At 40.9% G+C, this 20,235-nt stretch overlaps 1 protein-coding gene across 1 annotated transcript in view; it reads left to right on the top strand.

Moving 5' to 3' along the window:
- The window catches only part of LOC132824294 (serine/threonine-protein kinase BRSK2-like), a 946,497-nt gene that overhangs the window by 788,152 nt on the left and 138,110 nt on the right, over positions 1-20,235 (top strand). Inside the window, 1 exon segment of the mRNA XM_060838637.1 lies at positions 16,843-16,911. Within this exon segment, the coding sequence (XP_060694620.1) occupies positions 16,843-16,911 (69 nt within the window).

The raw sequence follows: 20,235 nt of genomic DNA, 5'->3' as shown, positions 1-20,235 counted from the left end.
GTACTCAAGAAACTCAAAGCCATCGAAGACAAAGCAGCCTGCCTAATTGTCACCCCACATTAAACCTCCACTCACATGGCCATCAATGCACAATGACATTGTGCATACCATCAACAAGGTATGCAGCAGCAACTCATCATGACTCCTTTTGATAGAACCTTCTAAACTTATGACTTCTATAACCTAAAAGACAAGGGTGGCAGATGCATAGGAATACCTCTACCCGCAAGATACCCTCCAAGCCATTTATCAACCTGATTCAGAACTGTATTGCCTTTCATTTATTTTTGCTGAGTCAAAATCCTGCAAGTCCCTTACAATACTGTAACTATACCTAGGCCATTTGGGCTGCAGCTTTCCAAGAATATGTCTCACCACCGCCTTCTCCAAATCAATTAGGGTTGGAAAATAAATGCTTAACCAGCCATGTCCCTTGAATGAAATAAACAAAAAATTGGAGCTTGGAGTTCTCTCTGTAATGCTGATTAGACAAACACCATGACAAACCAATTCAGTCACTGGAAAAAATAATATTTTTGGTATTTAAGAGAAGCTCACACCTAGTAGAAAGATATCCAGGGCTCATAGAGTAATAGAGATGTACAGCATGGAATCAGACCTTTCGGTCCAACCCGACCATGCTCACCAGATATCCCAAGCCAATCTAGTCCCAACTACCAGATCCTGGCCCGTATCTCTCCAAACCCTTCCTATTCTTATACCCATCCAAATACCTTTTAAATGTTGCATTTGTACGAGCCTCCACCATTTCGTCTGGCAGCTCATTCCATATATGTACTACCCTCTGCGTGAAAAAGCTGCCCCTTATGTCTCTTTTATAGGTCAAACTTAAGCTATTCCCTTATCTGTTTCTGTGCTGTGAACATTCCTAAACAGGTTCCTCCAAGGTTAGTTGTAAATTTCACTGTTTGTTAATTTTCCCAACCGCACTTCTATGTCGAGCGATACATGAATTCAAACAGAAAAGGCAGTAACTACACAGGTTCACTGCTGTGTCAGTTAGGAGTGTGGGTTTCTTTCTTTCTCTCTCTCTCTCCTGCACTGATCTGACCATGTGCTGCCTTTGTCTGTTCCTCTCACTTTTAGAAGTGCTGTTGTTTTGATTCTTTTTTCCAAAGTGCCAAAATAATGCAACAGCATATAAACTAGTAATTGCTGCCCCTCAAATTCAAGGAAATTCCCTCCAACACCTAAAACGCCTCAAAAAAGGGGCAGCCTGTTATAGCTCGGAATTTTTCCCATCCTCCATCTTAGATTACCCAGAATCCATTGTTGCTCCTTAGCTTTTCTTTCTTGTGCATCAAACCGTCTGTTCAAAACTCTCTATTCACAAATCTGGCCATACTATTATTTCTCAGACATGAATATCTTTCTGCTCTAATTGTTCAGGGATGTTGGGGAGTTATCAACATTGAGAGATAAGTTGGCATTGTTAGGAAACAGATTTTTTTTATGGTTTTTTTAATTCTCATTTCTTGAACTGTTTTAAAAGAAATTATCCTGACTGAAAGCTGCTCAGTACTTTCTGATTCTTTTAATGAATTTTAAGATAATATTATAAAGCACATTAAAAATTGAAACAGGTTCTTAAACATGCCGTGCCTGATAAGCATGAATGATCGATTGTGAAATGAGCCGAAACTTAAATTTTAAAGTTTGGTGAAGTAATATGCTAGTATGAATTGCTAATCCCTTGAGCCCATAATGTCTATGCTGATGTAAGGCTAATCTAAGCTGTAATCTAATGGGAAGGGCAGGATATTTAAACGTAACATGACATTGGCAAAATGGATGCAATATTGGGTTTATTTTGATTTAACTTATATGTGTGCAAGGATGATATTCTAAGCCCATATACTGTATGTGTTTTGTTACACAAATGCTTCAGTAAGTACTATTTCCAATCTAACTGAAGCAATGCTTGACTAAAGAAAACATTACACATGGTGCTAGGAAAACAGAACGCCTTGAGGGTTCAAAGGCATAATCTATTTGGTTGCAGTTAAGTGACATTAAAAGACCTATTACTGTATTTTAATGGCCACCAAATAGTGAGGAGGAGATGGAGATGCACATTAGCTATGAATTTATGAGAGGTTTGAGAATATTAGAATCGTAATAATGAGAGACTTAAATGACCCCAGCATTAATTGTGGCACTTATTGCGATAGGGGCAGAGAAGGGGTGGAATTTCTGAAAAGGGCTCAGAAAAATTCTTATGGTGTGCATGTTTCCTTCCCAACAAGAAAGAAAACATGCAAGAATTATATAAGCTCTTGACAGCCACAAGGATAGAATGGTCACCCAACCTTTCAGCTTGGAGGTCCTACTCCAGCAGATGACATAGTTCTGTCCCACGGCATCATCAATCCACAGCAGCAATGCATCTTTTATCTGAAAACAATGGCATTGATGCAGTAGGCCGAGTCTGTCCTTCCAAAGTCATTTTGATTTAGACCCCTTACCCTAGCTCTCCCCCCACCTTTAGTTAGCATTGCCCTTGCTGGGCTTTGCCTGTAAATTATTCAATTGGAAACACTGGCAACTTACTGGTGGTGGTTAATAGATTTAAAAATTGGGTGATTTCATGGTGGAAAAGAAAACACCTTGGGTGTAAGAGCACATCTGGATTTAAACAGAAGTTAAATATTGCCATGTGGATGTAACTTGAGTAATTGGAAACATGGGTTATTTTTTCATGGTGGATAATAAGTGAAAAGTCCCGCAGGTGAATTGGTAGTGGAGAGAAAAGCCATTCGGTTGTGTGTGATGACACTTCCGGATATAATAAAACGTCTCTGAGCTGCCTAGGCATTCTGCACTTGCTTCTCATCCCAGAGGACCTTCAGCGGTGATATTTTCATCTGGAGGCTGATCAATAGCTGCTGCAAGTTACTGTTAGTACTGGCTTAATGCTACAACTGGTCCACCTTTGTTTCTCTGCCTTTCTTACTGTGCAGCCTGCAGGAATGATGATCCCTACTGTGGCTGGATCCCCTGGTCACTGTTCCAATGAACCTGTGGGTAGTGTCAGAAATAGAACAAGATTTTTTGTGACATGTGAGCAGTCAGCGTTCACATCATACACAAACAGCAGTTTATTGTAATCCTGCACATAGTGAGCCTTGGAGGACCCAACACAGAGGGCAAGGGAATGCTCCTACATGGTACTTATTCTGAGATAGCAACATCATACAAATACAGTGGGAGATTGTAAATGTGGTAGGATCAAATGTTCCCTTTCACTCTTTCCTTTCCATTTTCACTTAAAACGGCAGCATGCATGTAAGAGTATGTTCAGAAATGCTTACAGCTCAAAGCAAGAGGAAATCGACCCCATGCCCTTAGGTGGAGTATTGTCAATATGAATTGTGGCCCACAGGTGACACTTTTAAGATTACTTCTGCTTTACAGAGATGACTGTAATCAATCTGTAATAACCAGCATTACGGTTAAGATTGCTTTTGGCCAGGATTACTGTCCCACACTGTTGGACACTGCATATGTTTCAGCTACAGCTTTTTACAATTCCAGATGTCATCAACTTGTACTGTGTAAGGGCTTGATTCATGCAACTACCCTTGAATGGCCTCACATCATTCATAAGTAAAGTCCACATGCTCAGACAGAAAAATAATTATATTTCCCACTGGGGTTGGTTGTACAGGGAGCTGCAGATAAAGTGGTTGGTGGGGAGCAGGATGGTGAAGTGGGACTATGTGAAGACAGGTAGCAGGTACAACCTGGTTAGTCAATGGGAGGAGTGAGTCAGTTTAGTGGCAGGGAGGAGTGGAAGGGAGGGGGAGGCACTGGGAAGGAAGTCAGGGGATGAGAAAGGAGGTTATTTGAAATTAGAAAACGCGATGTTGAGTCCTTTGGGCTGTAGACTGCCGAGGCAGAAGATGATGTGTTGTTCCTCCAATTTGCAATTTGATTCATTGTGGCAGTCGAGGAGGCCAGGGATGGTCATGTTGGGAAGGGAGTGGGAAGGGAAATTAAAATGGGTGGTGACTGGGAGGTCAGGTCAACCCCTGTGGGCCCTTTGAGATGCTCGGCAAACCATTCCCTAGGTTTATGCTCAGTCTCCCTGATGTAGAGAAGACCACGTCAGGAGCAACTGATGTAGTAAGCTAGGTTGGAAGAGAGGCAGGTGAATCTCTGTCTCACCTGGAAGGACTGTTTGGGCTGTGGATGGACATGAGGGGGTGGTGTGCAAAGCAGGTTCTGCATCTTTTCCTGTTGCATTGGAAGATACCTGGGGGATTCGGGGTAGGCAGGGGGAGGGGTTTGTTGAGGAGAGTGGTGAAAACCAAGGCCTGTTCTTTTCCACCGCACCACCTCCATTCCCCAATCCACTGCTCTAAGATTCCCCCATCAAAACTCAATAAAGATAGAATCCCCCTCGTCTTCACCTACTACCCCACCAGTGTCTGCATCCAACGCATCATTCTTAAACACTTCTGTCAACTCCAACTAGACCCCATCACCAAGACTATCTTCCCCTCTCTACTTTCCATAAGGACCGTTCCTTTTAATAGTCCTTGGTTTGCGCCATTCTCCCCAACACCACCACCACATCTTCCGCCTGGGCAGTCTACAGCCCAGAGGACTCAACATTGAGTTCTTCAATTTCAAATAACCTCCCTTCTCATCACCCAACTTCCTTCCCAGTCCCTCCTCCTCCCTTCTACTCCTCCCTGCCACCAACCAGATTCACTCCTCCCATTGACCAACCAGGTTATACACTCTACCTGTCTTCACCTATGCCCACTTCACTCCCCCTACCACACCTTTTATCAGCAGTTCCCCCTACACTTACTCTCCCAGTCCTGAAGAAGTATTACACCTGAAACATTGACTTCTCTACCTCCTGATGCTGTCTGGCTTGCTGAGTTCTTGCATCCATCTGCCTGTTACTCTAGTTGTGGTTGCAGCCATTTTCTATTTCCATTACACATAAGCAGTTTGCAGTATGTTATGCAGTAATGATGGTGTTTTGCAGAGTAAGTTACAGGGTCAGCCTGTTTGGGTTCCTTTCCAGACCTTAACGCACCGTTCTTCCTTGCACTTGCTGTCGACCCTATCAGTTATGATCTTCCATATGTTCACACCCAACTCTTTAATTTATATCTTCTTGTCCTGATGTATGGCCCCTGAGTCCCAGCTCTACAGCGTAGCCATGCCAACTATCCTGCTGCACAGTCGCCCCCCCCTCCCTGAGTGAAGCCAGGTTGTGGTGAGTGGCCCACTCCAAAAAACCACTATTCCCCCAATTCCCTATTATTTGAGTTAAGTCTCTTTGCAAATATTGTCCCCTCTGAATCCCAGCATGTTACCTCCAAACCCCATAATTAACTTCGCCAAAAAGCCTGACAAGCAAAGGGTACCATGCGGTCTCACAAAAAAAGTCACATTGTTGTCTGCCTCCCTCTGCCCCCACCACCACCACCACCAGCAAAGCCTTAGCAAAAGGTGAGCCTCTCCCTGTCCAACCTCAGAAAAGGCCACCTTTTCATGGCCCCAACCTCAAGCAATGGGCACCCAGCTCAAAATCATGGTTCCAGTTCCCAAATGCACTTCCTTTCCTGACAGCGGCTGCTCCATATGGAGAATCAGCTCCTCACCAATTTTACTTCAGAGGGGATGAGGGATCACTGTTCTTTGATGGTCACAGGAACTTGGGCTCTTGCTCCAGTCAATCAGATCACCCACCTCTCACTTGATTGAAGCACATTGAAACCTAGAGAGGGGAGGGGTACTGACTGAGTCCCGGTGCTGCTGAAGGCATAAGTCCCAATGATTAGCATTGTACCGAAGCCCTCTCCCAGTTACGGTATCCCAGTTAAATTGACACAAGTTACACATCCTTTAATCAGTTCTCTCAATACGTAGTTGAACCATTTTCTTCCTCAGCAGCAGTGTTAGGAATTGACAGCATGATTTAAAAAGTTGGTAGCATGAAATTGTGGTTCAAAAATATTCATGTGTTGAAATTTAATGTGCAAGCAGATGAAAGTTTTATGAACATTTAAGAAAACAATATCCTGTTCCAGTTCAATTCGATTTGAGACAGTATGAATGCCTTAAGTTGTGATGAGATTTTTTTTAAAAGTTGGACTGGATTTTCCCCCAGATTTACAGGAGTAAACTATTTCAGAAACCTTGCAATTGTTGCAGCTTATGCATTGCCTAAAAAAAGTACAAATATGTTTCTAAAAATAGGAAAAACATTGTAGAAACTGTTCCAGAAGTGCAAAATGCTGGTGCGTAGCGATTTTAAATATATTTTATATTGCAAAAAATCTCCACAAAAGGAATAAAGAAGTTTTGGATGAGCCTCCGGTGAAGCCAAGTGAAGAAGAAAATCATTTGTAGGGAATAGAAAAGTTTTTATCCTTTAATGTTTACCCTTTCATGCTACCACCTGGAGCTGGAGAACATTCATGGAACAGATTAGTACTTTCTAATGGCTAGAACTTTCTAAATTAACTTGGTGCCACATTAATGATGCTTGTAATGCATTTTGCTGTTATAATTTTTTAAGATTAGATATTCAGTTTGGGTCCTCTGACGCTGGTCATTCCTCACTTCTGCCCTAAGAAGTAATACCTAATTTTAAAACCACCACCACCACCCTCCCCTACCCCTAAACCACAAAAGGAAACATCCTTTCTTATCAAGACCATTCAGGATCTTCTAAGCTTCAATCAAGTCATTCTTCACTCTTCTAATTGCCAGTGAAAACTCTGACATCTCCCCTAAATTTTCCTCCAAACACATTAAAATTATGCCACCATGTGATAACCATTTCTGCTATGGGAAAAAGTCTTTGACTATCCATTCTATGCCTCTCATCATCTTGTATACCTCTATCAAGTCACCTCTCATCCTTTTTCATTCCAGTGAGAAAAGTTGTACCTCCCTCAAGTTTTCTTCATAAGACATGCCCTCCAGTCCAAGCAATATCCTGGTAAATCTCCTTTGCACCCTCTCTAAAGCTCCCACTCCTGTCGAGCCCTTTCTCTGCCTATTCATGAGGTAAGTAATTAACAGGAAAATTTACCTTCCCAGAAGTCTCCAGTCCGTGTTCTCACCCGTCCTGCTGCTGCAATAGAGGCTGCTGATTCATGAGGTAAGTATGTAGCAAGAAAACTTATTTTTCCGGCTTAATAATGAATAGTATTTTTTGGCCTTTGTGATTGTCTGGACTCACCATATAAATACAGTGGCTACAAGAGCAGCATAGATCCTCCGGACCCCCCTCATCATATCCTGCCAGGTCTTCTGCAGGTTGAGAAAGACTCGAGGTTTTCTGCTGGCCAGCCAATCTATATATACTCTTGTTTAACCCTTACACCATAGGCATTTATTTTGCTCAATACCCTTTGATGTGGCATCTTATCAAATCACTTCCAGAAATGGAAGTTGAGGATGCCAAACTGCTCCACTACAATACACAGTTACTTACAAGGCAAAGTATTGAGGTGAAGATTGCATAAGATGGCCCAAATATACGAATATGCTATATGATGTCCTGGGCAACAAATTCCAGCTTTAAATGATATATTTTTGGTTACTAATACATGTTTTATGTTTCTAATACCCTTTGTATTGTCTTCTCATTCTTGTCGATGCATGCTAAATCCCAATGCCTTAAAAATGTGGTTATTCTATTACCAAGTTAACTCTAATTCAATGCTTGGGATGATGAATAGAGAACATGTTTTATTATTTTAGTTTCTAACTTTATTCCAAACCTTTCCATACTCTTAATGTGTCTTCAGGCTAACATGTTGGATTTTGTTTAAGATTTAGAGGTTTATAAAATCATGAGGGGCATGGATACGATAAATAGACAAAGTCTTTTCCCTGGGATGGGGTGGTCCAGAATTAGAGGGCATAGGTTTAGTGTGAGAGGGGAAAAATTATAAAAGAGACCTAAGGGGCAACCTTTTCACGCAGAGGGTGGTACGTGTATGGAATGAGCTGCCAGAGGAAGTGGTGGAGGCTGTGACAATTGCAACATTTAAAAGGCATTTGGATGGGTATATGAATAGGAAGGGTTTGGAGAGATATGGACCAAGTGCTGACAGGTGGGACTAGATTGGGTTCGGATATCTGGTTGGCATGGATGGGTTGGACCAAAGGGTCTGTTTCCGTGCTGTACGTCTCTATGACTCTATTTTGATTGCCAAACAAATTTATTAAACATCAGTTAAACAAGCAAGGAATGGCAGAAGCACAGCATACACATACTGAGAAAGGAAAGCAGAAAATGCTGCAAATGCTTTCAGTAAGTTAGGCAGCGTGTATAGACAAAGAACCAATATCAGGTCCACAATGATATGCCCTGCTTACAGGAAAAAGGACAAATCCAATATGACCAATTACCATCCCATCAGTCTACTCTTCATCATTTGCAGAGTGATGGAAGTGATTGTGACAGTGCTGTAAAGCATACTTACAGCACAATAGCCTGAATATTGATGTCCACTTTTGGTTTCAATGTGCCCACCCAGCTCATTACTTTATTATAGCCTTCGTCCAAGCATGGACTAAAGAACTGAACTCGAGGTGACTGCCTTTGACCGATGCAGCACTTGAACAAGTGTGGCATCAGGAAAACTAGAATCAGTAGAAATATGGTGGAAAACACTCTGCTAATGGGGGTCATATCCAGCACAAAGGAAGACTGTGGTTGTTGGAGGTCAATCATTCTCCTATAGATCATCCCTGTAAGAATTCCTCAGGGTAGAGTTTTAGGCCCAGTGATCTTCAGCTACCTTCGCTCCATCATAAGGTCAGAAGGGAATGTTTGTTCAGATCATTTATGATTCTTCAGATACTGAAGCAAACTATGCCGAAATGCAGCAAGGTCTGAATGATATTCAGGCTTGGGCCGACACAACACAAATAATGTTTGTGTCACACAAGATTTCCAGCGAGAGAATCAGCCACTAACCTTTGAGATCCAATAACATTATCATCACTGAATTCCTCACTTTCAACATTTTGGGATTACCATTGACCAGAAAGTAAGTCAGTAACTCAGAGTACTGTGAAGGATAACTCACGTCCTGATTCCCCAAAGCCTGTCTACCATCTACAAACCACAAGTTAGGGGTGATGAAATGCTCTCCACTTTCCTGGATAAGTGCAATTCAAAAAACACTCAAGAAGCTCCACCCTATCCAGGACAAAACAACCCACTTAATTGGTACCCCATCCCTCACCATCAATGTTGACACAAGGGAGTAAAATGGACCAAATGGCTGTATTTTTATCACAACTTTCATCTAATATTTTGGATATTAGCTGTATTTTTGTCACAACTTTAGTCCAATATTTTGGATATTGCTAGAATTGTCACTTGACATGTAAGATCATAAGACATAGGAGTAGAAGTAGATTACTTATTTACTTACAGTGTGGAAATAGGCCGTTCGGCCTAACAAGTCCATACCGACCCGCCGAAGCGCAATCCACCCAGACTCATTCCCCTACATCTACCCCTTCACCCAACACTACGGTCAATTTAGCATGGCCAATTCACCTAACCAGCATATTTTTGGATTGTGGGAGGAAACCGGAGCACCCGGATGAAACCCATGCAGACACGGGGAGAATGTGCAAACTCCACACAGAGAGTCGCTTAAGGTGGGAATTTGAACCCGGGTCTCTGGCGCTGTGAGGCAGCAGTGCTAACCACTGTGCCACAGTGCCGCCCAAAAGTAGCCACTAAGACCATTCAATCCACCCCACTATTCAAGTAGATCATGGCTGATCTAATAATTCTCAATTTCACATTTCTGTCTTTATGTCTTGATTCTCTACTGATTAAAAATCTACTTCAATCTTTAACATACTTTATGATCTCACCTCTTCACCTCTTTGTGGTAAAGAATTCCACAGATTCTCTACCCACGAAGAGAAGGATTTCTTTCTCATCTCCATTTTAAATGAGCAACCCATTACTCTGAGATTATGCCATCTGGTCCCAGACTCTTCCTCAAATAGAAATAACCTTTCAGCATCCAGCCTTCAAACAAGTGCATACATAAATGTACAATAAAATCATAATCATACTTGCAGTAAAGGGTGTGACACCATAGGAATGTTCAGTAATGGGAAGAAAGTTCATAGTTAATTCTCTCAGTCAGAGAGAATTGCACGATATATTGAGAATGTTCAATATTGATTTCTGGGACAAAAGGAGATTTTTTTTCATCTTATCAATGTTAAAACTCCCTTCCGGGACCTTTGTTCCTGACCTATGGAGTCACAGAGATATACAGCACGGAAACAGACTCTTGATCCAACTCGTCCATGCTGACCAGATATTCCAAAAAATCTAGTCCCATTTGCCAGCAGTTGGCCCATATCCCTCTAATCATTTCATGTTCATATACCCATCCAGATGCCTTTTAAATGCTGTCATTGTACCAACCCCCACCACTTCCTCTGGAGCTCATTCCATATGCACACCACCCTTTGCATGAAAAAGTTGCCTGTTAGGCCCCTTTTAAATGTTTCCCCTCTCACCCTAAATCTATGCCCTCGAGTTCTGGACTCCCCACCCCAGGAAAAGACCTGTCTATTTACCCTATCCATTACCCGAATGATTTTATAAACCTCTCTAAGGTCAACCCTCAGCCTCCGATGCTCGAGCGAAAATAGCCCCAGCCCCCTTATTCAGCCTCTTCCTGGAGCTCAAACCCTCCAAATATGGCAACATCCTTGTAAGTCTTTTCTGAACCCTTTCATGTTTCACAACATCCTTCCGATAGGAGAGTGACCCGAATTGCACACACTATCCCAAAACTGGCCTAACCTAACTGACCTCCCAATTCCTATATTCAATGATCTGACCAATAAAGGAAAGCATACTAAACGCCATCTTCACTATCCTATCGGCCTGCGACTCCACTTTCAAGGAACTATGAACCTGCTTTCCAAGGTCTTTTTGTTCAGCAACACTCCCCAAGACCTTAACATTGAGTATATAACTCCTGCTCTGATTTGCCTTTCCAAAATGTAGCACCTCATATTTATCTAAATTAAACTCAATCTGCCACTCCTCAGCCCATTTTACTCTGAGGTAACCTTCTTTGCTATCCACTACACCTCCAATTTTGGTGTCATCTGCAAATTTACTAACTATAGCTCCTATGTTCATATCCAAATCATTTGTATAAATGACGAAAAGTAGTGGACCCACTACCAATCCTTGTGGCACACCACTGGTCACAGGCCTCCAGTCTGAAAAGCAACCTACCACCACTACCGTCTATCTTCTACCTTAGAGCCAGTTCTGTACCCAAATGATTGGTTCTTCCTGTCTTCCATAAGATCTAATCTTGTTAACCCCAGTCTACCATGAGGAACCTTGTCAAATGCCTTACTGAAGTCCACATAGATCATGTCCACTGCTTTGCCCTTCAATCCTCTTTGTTACTTCTTCAAAAACTCAATCAAGTTTTTGAGACATGATTTCCCATGCACAAAGCCATGTTAACTATCCCTAATCAGTCCTTGCCTTTCCAAGTAAATGTAAATCCTATCCCTCGAGATTTCCTCAAACAACTTGTCCATCACCAGTCTATAGTTTCCGGGCTTTTCCTTATCACCTTTGTTAAATAGGGGCACCACGTTAGACAACCTCCAGTTTTTCGGCACATCACCTGTGACTATCGATGGTCCAAATATCTCAGCAAGGGGCCCAGCAATCACTTCCCTACCTTCCTACAGCATTCTAGGGTACACCTAGAGTCATAGAGTCAAAGAGACGTGCTGCATAGAAACAGACCCTTTGGTCCAACCTGTCCATGCTGACCAGATATCCCAACCCAATCTAGTCCCACCTGCCAGCACCTGGCCCATATTCCTCCAAACCCTTCCTATTCATATACCCATCCAAATGCCTCTTAAATGTTGCAATCGTACCAGCCTCCACCATATCCTCTGGTAGCTCATTCCATACATGTACTGCCCTCTGTGTGAAAAAGTTGCCCCTTAGGTCTCTTTTATATCTTTCCTCTCGTACTCTAAACCTATGCCCTCTAGTACTGGACTCCCCGACCCCAGGGAAAAGACTTTGTCTATTTATCGTATCCATGCCCCTCATAATTTTGTAAACCTCTATAAGGTCATCCCTCAGCCTCTGACGCTCCAGGAAAAACAGCCCCAGCCTGTTCAGTTTCTTCCTGTAGCTCAAATCCTCCAACCCTGCCAACATCCTTGTAAATCCTTTCTGAACCCTTTCAAGTTTCACAACAGCTTTCCGATAGGAAGGAGACCAGAATTACACGCAATATTCCAACAGTGGCCTAACCAATGTCCTGATCAGGTCCTGGGGATGTATCCACCTTTATGCATTTTAAGACACCCAGCACCACCACCTCTGTAATATGAACATTTTCCAAGATGTCACCATCCATTTTCCCACATTCTATATCTGCCATTTCCTTCTTCAGAGTAAACACTGATGCAAGATACTCATTTAGTATCTCTTCCATCTCCTGCTTTCTTGTCCAAAGGCCAGATTACAATTTGTTATATATTGTGAATGACAGATTCTAATTATTTTTAGCTGCATAGGTTAAATATTAATTCATTTTGGTGGAGATTGTTTTTGTAATTTTATAGTAATAAAAACTTCTGTGATACTAGTTTGCAATAAGTGTCTTCTGTCATATTATAATGCAAAGTCATGTTCACGTAGTAAATTATACTTCACTTAGCATGTATTTTGCTTTTTGTAAGGCGGACTGTATAATATTTTCATCCATCTTTGTTGACACAAATGGAAAATCTACCACACTGGTCAGGGGTTGTTCAGTATTGTATTTATCCAACTAGCATAAAATATTTGTTAGGTTTTTTAAATTGATTTTCATAATGTGGGCTTCCATGACAAGACTGACACGTATTGCCTACCCTTGTCACTCACAAAGTGGTGGCAATTGAATGGATTGCTAACACATTTCAGAGGCCAGTTCTTAGTCAATCATATTGCTGTGTGATGAAGTCATGTATGCGCCTAACTGGTGAATTACGTTGAATCATCTTCTCTCTACACCATTTCTGTAATAATCCAACATGTTCACATTTACAGATATCAGATTTTTAATGTCAGTTGTTTTAATTTTGATGCTGCCATATTGAAATTTGAACATGCATTTTTTATTAGTCTAAGCCTCTGGTTTGCTTGTTCAGTCACAAAACCATGCCACTGCTAAATCTACTATTCAATAAATATTGCACTTACAGCTCTACTGTTTCAGTGATCAAAGAGTTCATTATCCCACTATGCTGCTGAAGATTGGACTTACATATGCTAATCTTACTTTTATTAAAGATTGGATTTAGAATTAACTAGTGGGGGAGATTTGTTCATAATGAGGATTGTATTAACTTGAAAATGTTATGATGAATCCTACCTCTCATAACATGCATTAATCAACTACCATTTTAGGCCAGTTAGGAATGGGCTTAGGAATGGGCAAATCTTGCACTCCTTAATCATTATGTAAAACTGTAGAATAGTAATGTGCTAATACTGTATAAAACCATTGAGCTATAAAAGTGCATGAAGTATCTCAGTATCAAAGATACATATTTTTTATGAGTTTGTGGAAAACCTCACCTTGCCTTGAATTTCACAAAGTATTTTATAATGTTTCACAAGGATACTCCTAATTCAGTTGATGGGATGGTAATTAATTAACAGTTGATTCTCAGCATCATGCACACAACTAATAATCTCAATATGACAAAGGAACAAGGGTAGTTTATTTTGTTCTGTAAAATCCTTTGAATTAAAAAAACTGCATGTATCAGTTTGCTGAGAAATCAAGATTTTAAATGTTAACTTTTCTCATTGTCTTTGGATTTTATAAAATGTATAAAAAGGTATAACAATTAAATGTAACTTATTCATATCACATTGGCTTTGTAGCTACAGTCAAAACAATGACTGAAACTTCAAGTCCAAATGTAGTAGTCAATTGAAAAGAATAGCCAAAGAATAATGTAAAAGAAGAAATGGTGAATGGTAAAGACTGTTCTGATGCCAGCCTTCAGAAAACATGCATATCTTTGAAGGAATGGAAAGCTGTGGGCTGTGAGGCATTCCAGCTCTATGAGCCCCTTTAAAGAGTAACCTGGCCTAGGACACAAGAGATGCAATATCATCTATTCCTAGTTTCTCCAAGTCATGGGAAACTGGAGTCCCATGTGGGCTGGGTTCATTTCCCTGAATGGTATTGGTTTAGTTTTTGATGACAATTAGGTAACTGTTAAGGCTGCCCTTCTGGTGGCAGTCAACAAATTACCAGCTTTAATGAATTTCATAATTTGCCATGCTGGCATCATGAATTGACAATCACTAGGCTGCTAATCCAGTATCACAACTAATTGGCTACAGTGTCCAATTTGGACAGAATTAAAGTGAGCTATGTTTTGCCAATAATTTAATATTTTCACCAGGTGAGCTGTGCCATTGCAAGTAATTGACGTTGCTATCCTTAATGGTTGTCCTGTTTAAGATATCAGCATGGCTTTAAAAGACACATAGGAATTAGAAACTGCCAAAACATTGTAACATAGCAGGAGTGGAATCTGCAGCTGAGAGAATCTGGAAAACCATTATATTAGATTACAGTTGATCTGTACCTTTATTCTCTCCATCTTTTCTCCATAACAGTTGAGATTGACTCTATGACTCTAAGCATGGAGACAGACCCTTCAGTCCAACCTGTCCTTGCGGTCCAGATATCCCAACCCAATTTAGTCCCACCTGCCAGCACCCGGCCCAAATTCCTCCAAACCCTTCCTATTCATATACCCATCCAAATGCCTCTTAAATGTTGCAATTGTACCACATCCTCTGGCAGCTCCACCATATCCTCTGGCAGCCCATTCCATACACATACCACCCTCTGCGTGAAAAGGTTGCCCCTTAGATCTCTTTTATATCTTTCCCCTCTCACCCCAAACCTATGCCCTCCAGTTCTGGACTCCCCGACCCCAGGGAAAAGAACTTTGTCTATTTATCCTATCCATGCCCCTCATAATTTTGTAAACCTCTATTAGGTCACCCCTCAGCCTCCGACACACCAGGGAAAACAGTCCCAGCCTGTTCAGCCTCTCCCTGTAGCTCAAATCCTCCAACCCTGGCAACATCCTTGTAAATCTTTTCTGAACCCTTTCAAGTTTCAAAACATCTTTCCAATAAGAAGGAGACCAGAATTGCACGCATTATTCCAACAGTGGCCTAACCAATGTCCTGTACAACTGCAACATGACCTCCCAACTCCTGTACTCAATACTCTGACCAATAAAGGAAAGCATACCAAACGCCTTCTTCACTATCCTATCTACCTGCAACTTCACTTTCGAGGAGCTATGAACCTGCACTCCAAGGTCTCTTTGCTCAGCAACACTCCCCAGGACCTTACCATTAAGTGTATAAGTCCTGCTAAAATTTGCTTTCCCAAAATGCAGCACCTCACATTTATCTGAATTAAACTCCATCTGCCACTTCCCAGCCCATTGGCCCATCTGGTCCAGACCCTGTTGTAATCTGAGGTAACCCTCTTTGCTGTCCACTACATCTCCAATTTTGGTGTCATCTGCAAACTTACTAACTGTACCTCTTATGCTCGCATCCAAATCATTTATGTAAATGACAAAAAGTAGAGGACCCAGCACCGATCCTTGTGGCACTCCACTGGTCACAGGCCTCCAGTCTGAAAAACAACCCTCCCACCACCACCCTCTGTCTTCTACCTTTGAGCGCGTTCTGTATCAAAATGGCTAGTTCTTCCTGTATTCCATGAGATCTAACCTTGCTAACCAGTCTCTCATGGGAACCTTGTTGAACGCCTTACTGAAGTCCAGATAGATCACATCTACTGCTCTGCCCTCATCAATCTTCTTTGTTACTTCTTCAAAAAACTCAATCAAGTTTGTGAGATATAATTTCCCATGCACAAGGCCATGTTGACTATTCCTAATCAGTCCTTGCCTTTCCAAATATATGTACATCCTGTCCCTCAGGATTCCCTCCAACAACTTACCCACCACTGAGGTCAGGCTCACCAGTCTATAGTTTCAAAACTTCTCAACCCCAATCTTAAAATTTGTTAGGTTTCACAAATATTCACTGTCAGGAAGAATTATCTTAAGCTGCACTGGTGTAAATCCTGCCAAATAAATATAGTACTTGAATGGGCTTCCAAATGCAGCATTTTATTCCATTACAGGTGCACAACCCTTTATCCAAAATCCTTGGGGCCAGTTGTTTTTCAGATTTCAGAATTTTTCAGATTTCAGAATAAATGGCATTTTTGCAGTGAAATTAAAAAAAATCTTACCGAACAGCGGACCCCGTGTGACTAGTACGCGCGCTGAGCCACAATTGACACCTGCCAGTGCTGGGCCACACCACCACATCATATCTGAGTAACATGGATCGAGTGGGTGTGGAATTGGATAACTGTTCGCACGCCAAACAACCTTGTTTAGCAGAAAACACCTTCACGGAGAAAATTTTGGATTTTGGAGTTTTTTTGGATTTTGGAATTTCGGATAAAGGATTGTGCACCTGTATTAGTCATCCACAAAACTTTTCTTTTAGTGATTCTGTCACGTAAGGAAGATGTCCAATGTTTCCCACAGTGGGACAGGACAATGTATATAAGAGATGACAGTGTAGAAAATAAAATGATTTGAAGATAGCACTGCAGTGGAGTATGATTTTAATCAGTAAACATGTTTTGAACAGAATGTTTTTCTAATTGAAAACTGTTTTCAATTCAGGGAGAAAAGTATGATGGTCGGAAAGCAGATGTCTGGAGCTGTGGTGTCATCCTTTTTGCACTCTTGGTGGTAAGTCATTTAAGATTTTCCTTCAGCCTGGTAAATATTGAATGAGCTTTTGATGTACAGAGACCTATTACAAGAAGATTAGTATTTTGTGTTTTTTGCTTAATGCAATTTCGATCTACTTGCATCCACTTCTATTAGAATTAATGGTAATTATATGCAGTACATCTGTAAAAGTTGTTCCGTTGTGAAGATGCACTGCTGTGCTGCAAAGCAGCAGTGAGTTCAGTACCCAGAGGGTTCATTTGACAGTTGCTTCCATATTAGATAATCTATATGTGTGCAGACATTGAGAAGTGTATTTGGCTTCATGATAGCAAGACAGTCAGATAATATTGTACATTTCAGGTGAACTATCTAAACTGTAAATTTCAAAAGAAGTTGTGCTTAATGTTTATTTGTACCTATGATTACAGGTTTATTAATATACAAACTTGAAACAATTATAGAACCATTATAATGTCTAGTGAAATGATGACAGAAATTACTGCTTGAGAAGGTACAGGAAAATCGATTTAAAAAAAGCACAATGTTATGTTGCAAATTGATAATTCACTATTGAATACTTTGCCAATATATAGATCAAATAAGCTAGTAACTCTTGTCATAGAGTGATCTGAAAGTCATGGCCTGTGATTGCTGATTGCACTCATGATGATCATTTTGGATCTCCTGCCAACAGTTGGCAGGAATTTCTTTATTAGATATCAGAACATGTCTCCAACATGTCCAATTGTTCATACACAAACAAGGATGGTTCTAGTTTATTAAATGTAAAGTCCAGACCATCCATTTCTTTTAAAACTTAGTACCCAATTGTATTTTGCAGCTTTGATTTGACACTATGAACTGAATCCATGATTTGACTACCCAGAAACTTGTCCCATCCTTTTCTTTTTGCTTTCATCAGTAATTTTCTAGCATGTGAAATCCCTTACATTCAATTTTCCAGGAAAAGGTGTTTTATAGAATATTCTACTTCACCTATCTCAATTGAAGGTCTGTCTTAATAAGCTAAAGCACTAGTCTGTCCTGCTTTCTGTATTCTCTGTACTGTTTACCTTGATAATATTTGCTTTGACTCTGTTACCTTGCTGTTGAGCAAGTATAATGTTATCAGACTGGTAAACAAGTATTTCTTCATCATCACATTCATTATTTACAGAGGCATACTGGTTGAATGTCAAACTTAATATGATCTCAAAAGGCTTTTTTTCAAACCTATCAACATACTCAAATTTGGGGTTGGTTAGCTCAGTCGGCTGGACTTCAGGTTTGCGCTGCAGTGTGATGCCAACAGCATAGGTTCAATTCTTGCACTTGCTGAGGTGTCCAGGAAGGATTCTCCTTCTCAACCTCTCCCCTTGCCTGAGGTATGGTGACCCTCAGATTAAATCACCATGAATTGTTTCTCTCCAATTAAAGAGCAACACTGTGGTCTGGTCAGACTGTGGTGACTTTGCCATATAGCTTATACACTCAAATTGTTTTAATGTTGCAGGTATAAACTGTTAACCAATGGAAGTTGCAAACTATTAAATGAAATTGTGTATGAATCATGATTAAGAATGGAGGGGAAATATTTTTAACATTAATAGCATTGGCAACCTTTTAAAAGCAACAAGCACATTTTTCCCCCACTACCCTTCCCACTTACATTTCCTTCAAGACCAGCCCAGAGGCAGTGCCCATAATATGCTGGTGATTGGCACTCTCCATTTTTCAATAGATAGGTGAAGAGCAACCAACTTTTTTGCCACGCAGATTTCATGCTGTTGCACTGTAAAATGGTAGACGGCTTGGAATGACCCCCCCCCCCCGCCTCATGATGATTCAAGCCTCGTATGTTTCTTTCTGCCTCACTTCCAAAACCGCTTAACTGCCTCTGGATTGCTTAGTCCCTCCCTGTCTGATGGACTTAGCTTGCTGTGGGATCCGGCAGTTCATGGGCTAGCTTGCAGTACTATCTCACCTACTTCACAATTCTGTTGCTGCAGGGGCTCTAAAGAATCAGACTGGCCAGCAGTTCTGAAGGGTGGGACTTCCTCACACTGAGGCACTTAAGTGCCTTTCTTTATTTGTTTCACGTATCAGCAGTGTATGATAGGTTTTGGACAAGTTTTTATATTTTTCTTCAGCTACCAACTGATTCCTGCAATGATAGAAGCTTGCAATACCCACTGTCCACCAGCCCACCAACACCGAGAATCATTAGCATATTTAATCTTGCTGCTTTATGTACTTTTTTACGATCAAATAACTAGAAGCTTCATCATTGAATTGGGTTTCAAATGGTGTCTTCATTGAGAGTTATGAGGCAGAAAGGTGTTAGAAAATAATTCTAGAGCTTCACTTCTAGGTGCCTGATGGCACATCCACCAATACTGAACTATTAAAACTGGGATGTTCAAGAGGCCAGAATTAGATGAGCATAGACCTCTTAGAAGTTTATAAGCTGGAGGAGTTTACAATTACAGAGAGGTGAGACCATGGCGAGGTTTGAAAACAAGGATGAAAATGTTTAAATCCTGCTGTTGTTTAATCAGGAGGCAGTATAGCTGAGTGAGCACAGAGATGATGGGTGAATGAGAGTTGTCATGAGGTGGGACACAGGCAGCTTTGGATGATGTTAAGTCTATGGAAATTAAAATGTGGAAGATCAAATAAGAGCACTCTGCAACAGTCATATCTGGAAATAACAAAGGCATGAATGAGGGCATCTGATTTCAATGAGCCAAGGTTTGCCACAGTCTAGTTTATTCTCATGCAATTTTTAGGAAGAGGATTGGATGTGGAATGGCATTTGAAGAGGAGGCCGAAAGTATTGGCTTTGTTTCTTCCGATATTCAACTGGAGGAAACTTCTGCTATATCCAGTACTGGTTGTCAGACAAACAGTCTGATCATTTAGTAACAGTGGAGGAGTTGGGGAGGTGCTGGTGAGGTAGATCTGGATGGTATCAGATGTCACCAAGGGGCAGTATGTATGAGAAATGGGATGAGCCAAGGAGACACCTTGCAAAAGCAGGAAGAAAGCCATTGCAAGTTACACTCTGACCATGAGCAGGTGGATGCTATTTATGTTGAAAGGTGGTTTCTCGTGTCTTCTGTATTCCACTAACATTAAAACCCGTCAAAAGTTCATAACATTTTGAATACTTGTTTTCCTTTTTTAAATTGTATTGCCCATAATGTATCTGTTATTATAATCTGCTTTGTCACAAAGCCACATAATCCTCTCCAGTCTTATTTACACATTTGTTAGAATTTGGTTTTGTTTAATCATAATTAAATATCAAATAAATCAAGATTGGTATCAATATTTAGA

Source organism: Hemiscyllium ocellatum, chromosome 18 (genome assembly GCF_020745735.1).
Source record: "Hemiscyllium ocellatum isolate sHemOce1 chromosome 18, sHemOce1.pat.X.cur, whole genome shotgun sequence".
Taxonomy (NCBI): Eukaryota; Metazoa; Chordata; class Chondrichthyes; order Orectolobiformes; family Hemiscylliidae; genus Hemiscyllium; species Hemiscyllium ocellatum.
The sequence above is the reverse complement of the archived record's forward strand: the minus strand, read 5'-3'. Positions and strand labels throughout refer to the sequence as shown.